The sequence below is a fragment of the Eurytemora carolleeae genome, unplaced genomic scaffold (assembly GCF_000591075.1).
Source record: "Eurytemora carolleeae unplaced genomic scaffold, Eaff_2.0 scaffold713, whole genome shotgun sequence".
Lineage (NCBI taxonomy): Eukaryota > Metazoa > Arthropoda > Copepoda > Calanoida > Temoridae > Eurytemora > Eurytemora carolleeae.
This window is the reverse complement of record NW_019396600.1, coordinates 66480-82778: the sequence shown is the minus strand read 5'-3', so window position 1 is coordinate 82778 and position 16299 is coordinate 66480. Positions and strand designations below refer to the sequence as shown.

General features: G+C 30.2%; 1 protein-coding gene across 1 annotated transcript in view; it reads left to right on the top strand.

Annotated features, from left to right (window-relative positions):
• Positions 1-16299, top strand: part of LOC111706118 (titin) — a 110607-nt gene that overhangs the window by 77988 nt on the left and 16320 nt on the right. The window contains exons 53-62 of the mRNA XM_023478891.1: positions 439-525; positions 759-846; positions 1950-2002; positions 2350-2436; positions 9986-10048; positions 11293-11355; positions 12615-12713; positions 12994-13057; positions 13817-13938; positions 14044-14221. Of these exons, the coding sequence (XP_023334659.1) occupies positions 439-525; positions 759-846; positions 1950-2002; positions 2350-2436; positions 9986-10048; positions 11293-11355; positions 12615-12713; positions 12994-13057; positions 13817-13938; positions 14044-14221 (904 nt within the window). The remainder of the gene's footprint in view (positions 1-438; positions 526-758; positions 847-1949; positions 2003-2349; positions 2437-9985; positions 10049-11292; positions 11356-12614; positions 12714-12993; positions 13058-13816; positions 13939-14043; positions 14222-16299) is intronic.

The window sequence follows — 16299 nt, the reverse complement described above, 5'->3', positions numbered from 1 at the left end:
CAGGAAGATGTGTACTAGAATGTTGTAGACAGAAAAGAATAGAATAAAAAGAATAATCACACAAATCTATTAATGATTTAACGCATAATTTGATTAGTAGATTTAAAATCCTGAGATGGAATTCAAAGAATTTGAGCCGCAGTTTAAATCTGCCAAAACCCGGTTTAAATTAACCTAAGCGCCGCCTTAAATCCTGAAACATTTGATACAATTTTAAGTGGAATCAACCATATTTAAGCCGCGGCTTAAATTTAAACCGCCGCTCAAATTCTTTAAATTCGGCCACTGGTAACAAATAAAAATATCCCCACCCCCCACTCCTCCCGTAGAAATTTATTACCATTTAATACGAAGAACAAGTCACTTTTTCCAGCAAATGATATTTTACAGGTTATTCCAAATCTTAAATAATTATAAAAATATAATTTCCTAATTTAGGGCTCCACCATTATCCTGGAGGGTGGCAGATACAAGCTAGTCTCAGATGGAGATAATAATAATATGATCATGCTCGCCATTACTAAGGTATTCATTTGTATTCTAATCATTAATAATTCATAGGTTTTACCAACCCAACAGAGGGACATTAAGTTATTTACGTCCCTTGGGCCAATTAAGCAAAATAACCACCCGCGGAAATATTCATTCACATTTATCAATTACAAAAACAAATTTTAAGTCTGAAAAAATATCATTTTTAAAAAATTTGAGTTTTTCAGGCCATTTTTTTCAGCATAATTTCAAGATTCGTGATTTAGGTCAAAGCCAATGACGAAGGAGAATACAGGGTGGTCATAGAAAATGAACATGGAAAAGATGAAAAATCGTTTATGCTCTACGTTTCAGGTAATTGAATAATTCTTTTTAAAAAGATATTTTCAGCAAAAAGAATTCGAGCCTCCGTCTCAAAATTTTATTTTCCAATCCTAATATCTTTGCAACCAAATGACGTAAACCTGAGATATTTCAAACTATGAATTATGTTAGATCAAATAATTTAATTTTAAAATAGCGTAGATTTACATAAAGAGTAAAAATAAAGGAATGATAAAAGTTTTGACATTAAAAAAAACAGAGCTTTAATGTTTTGCCTTTTTTAATGTCATCTGCAGAATTTTTGTAAATGGCTAGAGAACAAATTGAACCGAGTTCTACTTCATACATTTTTGGTGGATGCATATCAGCAGTTTAAATTTAAAATATCCAGTATTTCAGTAATTTAAATTTGCACACTTCATAACAAACAGGGTTACCCACAAAAAACGAGACTGTAAAGACGACCTGAAACCCTTGAAATATGACGATTTCAAGATTAAATTAAGTCTTCTCCCTTGTCAAATAGACTTTCAATGGCTTATTTTATAATTTATTAAAGAACGATTTAGGCTTGTAACCTTATAACCGCAGGGAACCATTAACTTAAGAAAACAGACAGTATAATTCCGTATAGTCGTCTCTGTAGTCTCATCCTTTGTGTGCATATATACAGAGATTCTCAAAAAAAACATTTTAGGCTTCAAATGAAAAGTAGTTTATTGATACTAACATACTTTTCATTACTTCTACCCTCTGATAATATTAAATTAATATATTCATTTTTCCAACTAATTCTTATTGGAATAATCTAATATTCGTCTTTTTTTGTATTTCCATATTATAACTATATAATTGAAGAGTGTTTTTAAATGATTTTTTTTCATTGAAATTGAACTTTTGGTGTCTTTGCCGGGCCACACACTCTAATTTTCTGACCCCTTTATCTTTGCAACCCAATGTCAACGTCATAGACTTTTGATATTTCAAACTATGAATTATGATCAATCTATTAATATAAGTTACATTAGGTTGTGAAGATATACAAATTTTGACTTTTAACAAAGACTCGAGTAAATTTTCAATTTTTAAAATAAAAATAATGATAAATAATATTAAATATATTTTTGTTTAAGATGCCAGTGGAATGGATTTCAGATCTATGCTGAAAAAGAAAAAGTATTCTAAGGTGAAAATAAATAAATATTGACATGGAGTAAATTCAATTCTTGGTTTTGTGAAAACATTGAAATGTACAGAGGGTTACCAAAATAACATGTGACAGGCTACAAGATAATATTACAATTACTTTTATTTTTATTTTGAAGTCGATTTCCTCCCTCCTGTACAGTGTAGAATATATTGTACAATGTCAATGGTACACAAAAGATAAATGGCAAATGGAGATAAAATATTGAATAAATGAATAAATGAATAAATGAATAAATGAAAAAATGAAAAAATGAATAAATTAATAAATTAATAAATGAATGAATAAAAGGATGAATAAATGAATAAATGAATAAATGAATGCAGTGGGCTGGTGATGATGAAGGACCAGATTGGGGAGATCTCAAGCATAATGAGAAAGAAGAAGAACCACAACTGAAGAAAGTTAAAGAGGTAGGTTTATAGTTCTCACAGTTTTTTACAATTTGTATTTTCATGATTATATAATTAAAAAATATTTTTTAAACTATATAGACTGTAACATTTATGGTCCAAGGAACATACGCCAAAACTCGCATATATTTGTTTACAGTAAAAGTGTTCTGTATATAAACTACAGATTATTTTGTAAACAAATATATTGAAGTTCCTGGTATTTATTTCTTTATAAAAAGTCTTGTTTTTAATATTCATTATTTTCCGAATTTGTACATACTTGAGGTTGAGGTTGATGATTATGCATTATTGGTAAAAAGGTAGGATAAAATCAATTCAGGATGCCTCTCAGGTTTCTCAGGGTACTCAGAAAATAGGTGAAGGTGCAGCGGCTAGGACATCAGAACCTACATCCTCTAGACCAGCGTCTCCTTCTGCTCAACCAATAGGCCTCCAATCAGGGATGGGAGCTTGCTCGCCTCGACTTCAAAGTATGGAGCGTGACCAAAGTCCGTCTTCTATTCGGCTCCAAAGTATGGAGCGAACGGAGAGAGAGCGGAGCCCGTTTCTTCAAATTAAGACTCAACTTAAGCCGGTCAAACGGGTTAAACCGGATACGGAACCGGAATGGAAAAGAGCCGGCGCTCTCCTGAAACCAAGAAAGCATCCGCTGTCTGTCAGCCAACCTAGGGTAATCAAGCTACACAAAAATGGAACACACATGGATGTACATTGTTTGTAAACAATTGTTTGACGTCAATGTACTGCATACAAAAAACTGTTTGTTTACGCCAGTTTGATTGCACAAAAATCAGATTGTTTCCACACAAAAAAAGTTGTATACAAAAAACATTATAGTATAGTTAGTAAAGTATAGTACAATGTACCCATTTGTACTTTTTTCCACATGTTCTTAAATACGTGGGATTAGTAATTATAATAGGTATACAATATATATAGATATGCGGAAATATTTTTCATATACTATATCAGGGGTATACATATTACACAATGCACAAGAACTGAAGAAATAGGAAATATAAATGATATTTGGTTTTCCTGAATATATGGTTGGGGGTCACATGCCTGTTGCATGCCCCTTACAATGCGGTATTTATCATTTCTAATATAAATACCTTGGTATGGCTCAATATCATAAAATTATAAATAATTGTGGGTTAGAATTGTCTTGGAGTATACACAAAAAGAAATATACTTTTCTTTATTTTTTTTTCAACCTAAACACCAAGAAATACTAATTTTTCATGAGACATATTATTTACATTGTTTGCTAACTGCAGCATGCATTTTTATGAAACCCAAGTTTTCTATTTTCGTTCTTTCGGAAAGTGCTTTAGCTGATGCAAGTCCAATTTTTTTTTGAATATCTCTCAACAATTATGCTAAATACTCTATATTGCCAAAATACCAAGTAGTATTTTAGGGGTCTAAAAATTTACAGAAATTTTTTAAACAAAAAAAATAAAACTTTAATGGATGTGTTTTTTTGTTCTGTATTTTTTCCGAAAATTCTCATCTTTAAAAAAAGAAATTGCATATGGTAGAGAGAAAATTACTTTTTCAGTGAAAATTTCGAGAACATTTTTTTGGGAGCAAATTTTTTATGGAAATATGTTTGCCTAAATACTAAATAGAAAAGGAAAATCAAGGAAAATATCAAATCTATATTTATTCCTCAACACGAAACAGTAGAAATCATTTATAAAGTTTTGGGAAAGAGGGGGGGGGTGTAGAGTGGAAGGAGGGAGTATTTATATGATCATTAAGGACCTTTAATCAAAGAAAATATTAATGGTGGGTAAATTGATAAGGTTTGTGACATTTCCTTAATAATTAAAGGTACTCTTATGTAACATAAGTACTGCAGATGTACTTTTCAGTGACCTTTCCTTTTTAACAGTACCAACCATAAACTTGTTCAATTTATTCAAATTTCTAAGAAAATATTTTATAAATATTTCTTTATTTTTTCCTTTTTCTGGAATTGCAATCATTGAATGCTGGTCGGAAGTCTTTAAAGTTCGTTCACCAATTTGTTTTCGAAAAGGAATTGAGTCTTTGCTCCAAACTCTTACTTCCCAATTTCTATATCTTTTCAACTCAATGTCGTAGACCTTAAATATTTCAAACTATGAATTATGTTAGATCAAATACTCTAAATTTGAAATACCAAGTGTTTACACCATCAGGTTTACAAGATCTATGAATAAGAAAATTTGAGTTTGTGGCAAAAACTTAATTCCTTTTATTGATTTTATAAACTGGGTTTTAAACAATGGACTTTCCAATATGATGAAATCAGCTTATAAGATTCTAAATTCAGAAATTAGCAATCCTTTAAACGATACAGAGTGTTATTTTTATTCAAAGAAAAACGGATTTATAAGTTTAGAAATATTATAAAAAAAGTCTTGCAAAAATTCCATTTTGAAATATGGTGAACAATCTATTAACCATATTAATATTAATAGATCGCAGTTAATAAGAACCACCATGATCAAACATTTTAGTTAAGTTTCTAAATTATATTTCTCTATAAAATCTAAACTTTAAAAATCTTTTTAATTTAAATGTCACTCTTAAATTACACTTGCAAAATAAAAAATGATTTTTATTGGTGAAGATACTGTTTTACTAAAATTGTAGTTGGCCAGATGAGGTTTCGTGATTTTTTATTTTCTATTTTTTTCTTTTTCTCAACTTTTGATGGACAATTGTTGTATTCATTTTTTGGTAACATTTGAAAAGTATCTTATTTTTTTATTTGTTGACTATTATCATCTTTACGTTGATTAATTAATAAATCTGACTTTAATGTTTAAATCCCTTTGTTGAATCTAGAAAAAAACTGTTGAGGGGGGGGGTAATACGAAAAGAGGAAGGTGTTTATGGAATATAAATTGAGTCCAATAAAGTAGTAAATTATGTAAATTATATTGCAGCTCAAACCAACAACATTTTATTGCACTTTGTAAATAACTGCGTTAAACAAAACAATGTTGAAATCTGACTAATATTAATCTTACTAAACTTATATTGATGAAGAAACATAAACAACAAGAATTGATTACTCTCCTCAAACTCAAACTCTTTATTAAATATCATTGCAAACTGTTGGTGTAGACCCGTGCTATTCAAAAAGAGTAATTTATAAAAAAAAATTTTAAAAATAAATGGTTAACACCACACTGGGATGCAATTAGATATAGCGTTTAGAAAAAAAGATTCTATTTCTGCAGTACGGACTCAAGGAGGGTTTACCCTAACCTATCGACCTCTACCTAGCTTATACATATTCTGTACATAACTTGTACATATGCTTTACATTGCTTGTTGACATTATTTATTTTTGCTTGGACATATTCCTTCATATAACTTGTACATAAATTATGCATATATGTTTACATTGTTTGTATTACTACATATTCTGTACATAAGTTGTACATACCCCACTGCTAGGTACCCCAAGGGAGTGAAAGAAAGGGATCTGCCACACTCTCTGAAATTATTCCTGACTGGCCAACCCTTCGACCTTTAGTTGTTCTTAATGTAATACACTGTGAGAGATATTGCTAAGATTTTGTTAGAAATATCGAAATATCGAATGAATAATGTTCTTAGGGGAAGGAACTGAAAACTTGCCTAAAACTATAATTTTGTTCATCACCATATGTGTTACACATATACCCTTTCGTATTTCAAACAATAAGTTGTGCCATATCTCACGTTTTAAATATTAAAGGTTTACACAATCAGGTTTTAAAGATATGTGAATGTCAATTACTTTATCTATGTTTGCTGATACTTTGTATTTTATACAGTTTATTTTGAAATGATATTGGTCATTAGATATCTCTAACAAAATCTTAGATTTTGCCAGTGTGGGTTTTCTGAGATATAAATGATTTAAAAGGCCTGCCTTTTCAACAATGTTTGATTTTTTAAACTTGTGAAAGCTTTCACTTTATTTAAATAATTTTCATATAATTTTTGTTTTAAAACATTTTATTTACAGAGCATGAAAGCTAAACAAGTATTTAAAAAATCAACGTTTTAAAGAATGATCTAAACAATTAAACAATTAAAAATGGTATTTTCAAAAAAAAATCTGAAAAGGTTGAGAAAGAACAATTATTTTGAATCGGTTTGTTTACTGCAAAATGCTGTCGCAAGAAGTACAACTAAATATTTAAACCTTCTTTCCAGGAAACTTGCAAATAAATGGAGTTTGTATAAAGCTTCTCTGAAAGTATTTCAGGTTTTTAATTGTTTTTCTTTTTGCACCGTTTCCTCCATAATTTGCCAGGGTTGTGTCAGCACACGCTGCATTCTTGGAACCAATTGAAAACTTTAAAGAACATTTTATGATAGTTTTGAAACTCTAATTATTCCAAGGATCCTCCCTCCCCCTCCCACCCCCTAACTCCCTAACTCATAATGCAAATAAACATTGTTTATTATCTTAGTACACGTATACAATACACATGAATTTGTTTATTATATTTTTTTTAAATGTTTACCTATTAAATTGTACTTATTATACAAGCTTAAAGTATGCAGTTACACCCTTAATTTACAACGTAAGATGGCCATAAACCAGGGGGGGGGGGTAAAATATTAAAATGTTTATCAATTAACTAAACATTTACATAAGTAAGATATTTTCAACTTCCCAAAAATGTTAGTTTTAAGTTTATTTTCAAATCGGTGACTGAGCAACCCATTTAATAAGAAGTATTCTTTGAAGTACATTTTTAACAGTGTTATTGCATGCCATCTAAAATAGTTTTAGCATTTTTTGCAAAGATTATCAAATTTGCAAAGATTATTAAATTTTACAAAAATTAATAAATTTTGCAAAAATTATAGAATTTTGCAAAGATTATTAAATTTTACAAAAATTAATAAATTTTGCAAAAATTATAGAATTTTGCAAAGATTATTAAATTTTTTAAAAAATATTAAATTTTGCAAAACTTGTTAAAACTTTACATAATTTGTAGACAATAAATTTTTGTCCGAAACTTTTAATCAAGAAAAAAAATGAAAAATTAAAGTTTAATGGGAGTGTTTGCGAAAAATTAAAATTTAATATCAACTATATACGAATGCGTCGAAAAATAATTGATGATTATAAGTTGTAGTACCTAAATGTTTTTTTAGGAATTACGATCCGATTCGTATGTTACAACCTTCTGAATTTGAACGGACGCCACGTTCTTCGGTACAAGTCGTTGTTAACAAAGGAATTGAGTCTTTGTAACGAACTCTGTTTTTCTAATAGTTTGAAATATCTAAGGTCTACGGCATTGGATTGCAAAGATATAGAGATTAGAAAATCATAGTTTGACAAAGACTCAATTCCTTTCTCCTTAAAGACGCAACAGATAGAAGTAAGATTGGTAGCGTTCACCATCAATAATTATTTGCCTTAAGCCTATAACCCCCTTTCAATTTTGAGAACACTCCCTTTAACAGCTGCAATTAAATAGGTGGATAAAGTGAGGAAATCTTCTTTTGACAATTGGCCTGTCCTGTCCTCACGGAATAGGAAATCGTCATTTATGGAGGTTAAATCGATGTCTCGATGTTAAATGTTTTTTTTGTTTTTTTGCATGACATTTATTCAAGGAACATCCCATTCGATCAAAACGTAAAATCTACATATTCATATTATTTTCTTATTAAAAAGGACCCTCCCCCCTCCTCGCAAGTTAAACATTATAATTATTTTTTTTTGTTAAAATTTAAAACAGTTCAAACATTATGTGTGCTTTAAAAGTATGAAGTTATAAATATGGTTTTAATCTAATTTGCGCACACATTGTTTACACTTGTACATACTACATAAACATTGAACATAGTGTACATAATGTACATATTGTATATATTGCAGACCCTTGCTACACCCAAACCGACAACAAGAAAAACCAGTTTGGCCGATGTCATTCCAGATTGGCCTGAGTTAAAGCCATTTAGGCAGAAAAAGCAGGTTTCATGCTCTAAACAAGAAGTCCAGGATTGCAAAAAAAATCAGCCGTCTGCACTTTCTTAAATACATGGAGAAAAATGTTCCAATGCAAAGTAGTAGCATTCTTTATCCAAAGTTGCATAATTAAAACCGGTACATGCATTCAGTTCCTACCAGTCCAGTGTACCCAATGTGTACAGGTCAGGTAACCCCGGTCTAATAGATGCATGATCCGCATTGGTATATACAACACTTATTGTATATGCATTCACTCGTACTGTACAGTGAGGCTATCCGGTAAAGAGTCGACCCAGCACGTTTTGTTCAACAAATGGCAAGATTTATGTGAGGTTTTAGCAAAAAATACAGGCCGGGTTGATCTGTGTAAAAGTCATGTTTAATATCACTATCACTGGTAGTCATGTGTTATACATGTGTTTCCATGCTCATACATCTTGGACTAGGTGATAAACTACGTTTACTAATACTTTGCATAAGAACATTTTTCTTAGTGTATGACGAAGTTTGCTAGATATTTCTAATGATTGAAATTGTTTAACCATAGCTTTCATAGCAGATGTTAAAAACTGCATAACACAAAGTGCAAATATGTTACAATTGTTTAACATTAAATATGTTAAAATATTTTTATTCATTATTATATATCTATCTAACGCAAACCTACAAGGCTGAATGCAACCTGGAAAAATATTCCACAAGGAATAATTAAACAAAAACTAAAAACCTAAACTAAAGATAAAATATAATCCTTACTTCAGATCTCAGTCATATTTATTTCTATAGTTTGAATAATTAAACTATGAAATCTATATGTTCAGATGAGAACTTTCCTAAATGTATACTTCTAACCTTAAATCATGGTTTAACATTTTAAAAAGATCTTTTCAAAAATTCATGCAAAAAATGGAGGTTATCAAATTTCTCTAAAATTATCAACGGAAAAAATACTTAACTGAAAATATAAATATCATTTCCTAAAAGAAAAAATTATCAAAATTTGAAAAAAAAATAATTTTCCCATTTTTTTCTTTTAAACCATGAATCTAAATTTAATCTAAATGTAATTTAAAGATATGAAAAGGAGCAGCATGAAAATACTTCAATATCTATGTGATCAGGAATAATATTTTTATAAATGTATTCATGTAGAGCGAATCTATAAATAAATGTTAATATGATGTTCAATCATATAAAATTGTTAACTGTAAACGGAAAAATCAAATTGATTTCTTGTCCAAAAATTTGATTTTTCCAGCATTATTTAATGTATTAATGTTAAAATGTGTAATCAGGAAACAGAACTAGTTGCTAAAAAAAAATAATAATAATAACACATTTTTAAACGGAAAAAATAAATTTCGAGCATGAGAAAATGTGACAAAAAGTGGCAAAAAACATTTAGATTTTTTTCAAATATTTTGAAAGTCAGTTTAATATCATATCTGAATGGTTATGTCACGATCTAAAGTTTACGTAATATATTTGTGTACACCAATAAAACTATTAATTTAGCCTAGTTAAGAAAACTTATTAACCTCCTAATTTTTATTTTAGAAGCCAGAGGAATGGGTTATTCCACTCAGGGACAAAACTATTAAAGAAATTGAAGATAAGAAGGTATAACATAACAATATAACCAAGACAACTTTGCATATCATTTACGTAAAACTAAAGTTAATTTGGAGTTAGATTGAATCATGTTTTTAGAAATAACGCCTTCTATTGAAGAACTATTGATAAGAAAAAAAATATTTTAGATTTCTAATACAATGCGTTCTAGTAATGTCGCATCATATCGACCCTCTAATTCTGTTTAGTTGGTTTTGCACTGTCATTTATAAAATTAAAGATAAGAGAACAATAGAAAATATTTGTTAAGTTAAAAGTTTCAAATGTTCTTTTAACGTGAATAAAAATACTATAGTTTGATATTCAGCACTACGATATTTCATTTTATTTAAGGTATCATCTACTTCTTACAATGGCGTACACAGAGAGGGGGGAAGGGTAAGGGGGCAGGGCCACCCCCCCCCCCGCCCCCGAACTCAGAGCTATCACACTTTTTAAATCTGAAACTAAAGAGTGAAGAGCATAACAAATTAGTTGCTGTTTTTTTTCTGCTAGTTTTGTTTGAAGGAGAGATAAAGTACAGTGAAACCCGTAATAACGAATACATCGAAAGAATTCATCGAATGTCGTATTCTTCACTTTCTGATAATGGAATGTTGCAGATATTTAGTTTTTTAATTAAATGATTATATGGAACTCTTTAAAACTGTTCCCGCATATTCATGGCTATTTATTTATTTTCGCAAATACTGAAATTTACGTAATATAGTATAAAACTCATTGAATAATTGTCAAGACGACATTTGATAAATTCTTCCGATGTATTCGTTATTAAGGGTTTCACTGTAGTACTTGGCCGGCAAGGTAATAACCAAGAAGCCAAATGTTTTGAATTTACAATAAAATTTTGCCTCCCCCCACCCCTTAGGAGCTCCTAGGGGGGGGGGGAATGCCTACTTCGCGAATATTTGCCCCCCCCTAGATTAATTTCTGTGTACGCCCTTGACTTCTTAAGTACAGTGTTGGCGTTTATTTTTAAAAATTGAAATCAAAAACTGAAATAGGAAGTCGTCTTCATTGTATTTATACAACCGACGAGGACTGTATGTATGAGAAAATTATTTAATAACCTTGGAACTGATTACTCTCTATACTTAAATTCTGGTTTTTTAATCTGATGCTATTCAGCAGAATTAACACTTTAGATATCAAAGGTCTTCAAATTTTAAGAATAAAAAAATAGATTTTGAGTTGAAGAATCACCTTCTTTAAAATATCTTGAAATTGTTTAGGTTGTATTCCAATGCCAGTTCAGTAAAGAGAACCAAAAAGCAAAGTGGACTTATAAGCGTGAAGTAAGTTAATTTTCAATTTTAGATGTAGAGTAGAGAAACAGTACACTTATGTTTGAATATGTACATAAATTTATTTATGTATGCCGTCCAAAAGCCATAAAAAAATGTTATTATGCCCCCCCAACCCCAACCCCACCCCCGGCCCCTGGGCTCCATAGTGTAAGTGGTAAATCACGTGATTGATAGTTGTAGTAGTAGAAGTAGTTTTCTGACAGATATTGAAGGTTTTTTGATTTCATTGTGTTCTTCAAGAAATCTATAAAAATCATTTTAAGTTATTTACTATTTATTTATTAGTTCAAAATTTAGCACAGTTTATCTTCATTTAGAATTTGCTTTGTTTCAAACATTATATTTTTTAGATGTACAGACCAGAGGTAAATAAGTCGTAATTTCAAGAGAACATCTGTTTAATATTTCGGAAATTACTACACTAGTCCCTTAAAGAGCATGAAGAACATATACTTCAAATATAAAGTTTTATTAAAAGTTGGATTAACTTTGCTCGTAGAACAATCTTAACCCTGCGTTCATCTAATCTTGTAAAAATACAAAAATTCTGCAAAATAATTAGATAAAAAGTGAACATTTTGCATAAACTCTACTTTTCAAATCTCTAAATCTTTGATGCGTAAATCTTTTTTACATTTCAAACTGTGCTACTGTAATCAAAGAGAATTCAACATCAGGTTGCAAAGATATAATGGATTTAAAAACAGAGTTGGTCTTTTATCATGGTTAAATAAATTGTGTGTCCATTCTTTACAATTTAGAATTTGAATTTATAGATAATGTATTGCAAAGAAAATTAAGAATTTAATTAAAAGGAATTCTTCAAATATGTTAAAATTGAACTAAGTTATGGTTTTTAAAAGAGTGTAAATATTGAAATATTTAAATTGACCATTAATCACATATACTTCATTTAATAAAAATAATTGTGCTTTCTAAATATGTCAAATTAATTAAGCTTTGCAACAAACTTAAATTTTATATTCCCGATATCTTTGCAACCTATGGTGTAAACCTTTAATATTTCAAACTGACAGAATTCATAGTGTCAATTAATAAAGGTTTAAAAAATATAATAATTAACAACTCAGAATTTGGGCAAACTCTCAGCTCGTTTATTTAATAAAGAACTTAAATCAGTTTATTTATTATTTGTCAAATAGCTTCTGTTTCAAAGCCTAGGCTATTTAAAGAATTTAGTTTAAAGCTTTTCTAGGGCCCAGAGAATAACATTTTATTTTGTTCAGGAGCTCTTCCAGGGCCCACGCTATAAGATTGAACAGCTGGAGGATGAAGACGGTCAACTTACCGTACATCAGCTAACGATTAGCAAACCAATGCATAAGGTCAGTTTAAGGACTCACTTTCCCAACTCACATCTCACAAATGGGTTATTTTTTAATCAGCAGTTTTTCGTCATTCTGATTCTTTAAATAAAAATTTGATTTATCCCATTTCAGTGACAAAATCAGGAGGGAGGTTATATTAATTGAAAATAAATATATACCCCGCAGAACTATTAAGCTTTAGATGCCATTTATTCATTTGTCCATTTATCCATTCATCCATCTATCCATACCCATTTCAATTTTCCAGACGATCTTTTTAATTCTGAATATATTCTAGGATATGGGAAAATATGTGTGTGATATCGGTGGTATCACAACAGCTTCATATTTAGACGTAGAGGGTAAGTCATTCTTGACATTTTTTTTTCAAACCGCCACATTTAAGGAAGAGACTTTTATGACATTTTTCTTCCTAATGTTTTATCTACGTGATAAACCTCAACAAAACCGAGGCTTTCTTGTTTTACAGATTTGAAGTTTTTTACAGATATATAGTGGTCGGCTTTTATATCAATACAGTGAAGACGACTTTTCTTTTTAAGTTTTGATTTCTAACAAACTTTTTTCAAATGTCAAGAGAAGCTGCCAATTGATAGCTTCTCTTTGTTTCCATTTTAATTTGTATCTATGCAGTTTAAAGCTTAAAAAGTTAAAAATCTAAAGTCGTCTTCATTGTATTGATATATACGACGACGACTACAGTTTTTAACATTTCTACAGTTTTTACATTTCACACCCCAATCCCATTTCTATTTTACAAGAATTATGTTTTTCATCTGATTCTGCAGAGTCATAAATTATAGAAGAAACCCCTCCCCCCTTACTGAATTTTCCCTCAGGGGCCTTTTGTTATTTTTCTTTGCAACAAAAGATTTATTTACAAAACTTCATGCGTAGAATTTTCTTTTTCACAACCATGTAAATCCGCCAAATACAAAATTAAACCTGTCTCTACCCTTTGGAAAATTAGTTCCAACTTGGATCCAAAATCTCGAGTCGTAAATTAGTCTCGATGACAGCTTAGACCTGAGTCTTTTTTTCCCGGATTTTTCAAATTGCGGACTCCGCAAAAATGGCGAATTAAAAAATAAACATTTCAGAGGCTCCTCCCGACTATCACTTTACAAAAAAGCTTGCTAAGCAGTATTCAAGTCTACCTGGGGAAGAGATTTCAATGCAGTGTACGCTCAACAGCTATAAAGCTAGTGTACGCTGGTGGAAGGAATATAAAAATAAACCTCAATATCTAAAAAATTAAATTTTTTTCAATTTTAGCATTTTTTCTTTTGTTTGTCTTGGTGTCGATATTGAGGTTTTAAACCAATAGGATGACAAAGAAATATTAGAGACAGATAGTGATTTTGAAATTGACAAAGACATTATGGGAATCTGTAAGCTCACAATTAAAAATCCGCAAAAACACCACATGGCGAAATATCACTGCAGAATTGCTGGTCGAGAGAAAGAAAAAAATTGTTTTACCAAAACAGAATTTGTTCTTAAAGGTACAATGGGCATGGTTTATTTGTTACCTTTCTACAAAAAAAACCTACTTCTCATTTTTTCATTTTGCATGCCTAAAAAAAATATCAATTGAATACTTCTGCATGGATGAACAAAATTCTAACCTTTTTCCTCATTTTTTTTACTAATCAAGTTTGAAAAGTCAGATTTGAACATTACCCATGTATAGTTGTACACTACATACTAAATTCACACTGTACATAGACAACAACGTTAACCGTACAATAATCACTATCTGTACATATTGTATAGTTTAGTAAAAATTCTAGAAATTCTCAGGTTACATTTATCTGATATAATAATATAGGAGAGGAAATAGGTTTTCGAGCAAACTTTTAATACGAAGGTAAAAAGTAAAAGACTACCTTGAATATAAAAATAAAGATAAAAGTGAAATGACTCCGGGTTCTCCAAAAATACTTCGGAATAATAGAGTTTTTATAAAATCTAACATAAAAACATTTTCAAACATACTTGTAGTGTACTCCATTGTTAAAGATACTTTTTTATCACTCGAACAAAAAATAAAATGTAAAGTAAAGAGCCAGGGATAAAATTCAATGAATTTGAGCTACGTCGCTGCAAACTACCTACTGCCGGTTCAAATTTGAGCCACTGATTTAGAATTAAATATTGATAAAGGATTTCAATCAGTGATTCGAATTTGAACCGGCGCGGCGGTTGGCAGTTCAAATGCATTAAAGGAATTGAGTTTTTGCCACAAACTCAAATCTTCTGATACCAATATCTTTCCAACCTGATGGTGCAAACCTTTGATATTTCAAACTTAGATTATTTTATCTATTAGTATTAATAGTTTGAAATATCTAAGGTCTACGACATTGGAATACTAAGATATAGAGATTAGAAAATCAGAGTTTGTGGCAAAAACTCAACTCCTTTGGTCCCTGTACAAACAATTAAATGATGACCTTGTTACTTGATAATATTTTTTTTATATCATTCTTTTCAAAAATTGCATAAACTTCTTTTTCCTATGTTAAAACTAGAAAATTGTGTCAAATTGAGTACACTGAATGTTATAACTATGTAACCAGTTTGATTGAAAATTCAAGACATATAAAAGAAGCATTGAAAAGAAGCATTAAAACAACCACCTAACAATTTAAAGTAAAGATACAGTGAAAAGTGTGCAAAGTAAATCGTTGCAAACTTTTCATAAATTTACTCACTAGTGCATCATTATGTATAGACTTTCAAAGAACAACTTTTAACGAAGAAATAAAACTCAATTTTCACTGGGTCCATGTAAATCCTGTTGAATCTGATAAATTGACTGCAGTGAGTTAACTGTAGGCTGTAGAGCCAATTTAAAGTTAGATAAGATGGTTAAAGGGACTTACGCGTAATTTGAAGTGACCCTCCATGCAAAAATGGGAATTCCCGATTTAAAACGGTTCACTTGAAAGCTTTGTCTGATCAAGTATGAATTAGATATCAATGTTTTTGTTTCTTTAAACTGTTTATTTGCATATGCGGTGTCTCTACTCAAAGTGACTTGCGCAGTTCTTGTTTATAAGAAATAGGAAGAAATACTTTTCAAGTCAGAGAAACGACGATATCTTCCACATTTTTATTCTCATTAAGGTTTCAAGGGTACCGATGTAATTTGTAAATCGGACAATTTCATCTTTGCACGGAGGGTCACGTAACATTACGCTAACAGTCCCTTTAAACACTATAAACTAGAGATGGATGAAGGTTTACAATCCCTTTAAACACTATAAACTAGAGATGGATGAAGGTTTACAGTCCCTTTAAACACTATAAACTAGAGATGGATGAAGGTTTACAGTCCCTTTAAACACTATAAACTAGAGATGGATGAAGGCTGAGCAGGATTTAACTTGAATTACTTTAAATTCATGAAGATGATTGATTTTTGTTAACAAAGTTGTTCAGAGTTATTTTATTCTTGTAAATCAAAAAATGCTGTTTAAAGTAATAAAATTTAATTTATTTTTATTTTCGGGAGTTTAGCCCTTTCGCAACGGGAGTCCATTTTTGACTTCTCCCTAGAAAGCGGAGAGCTATGTAG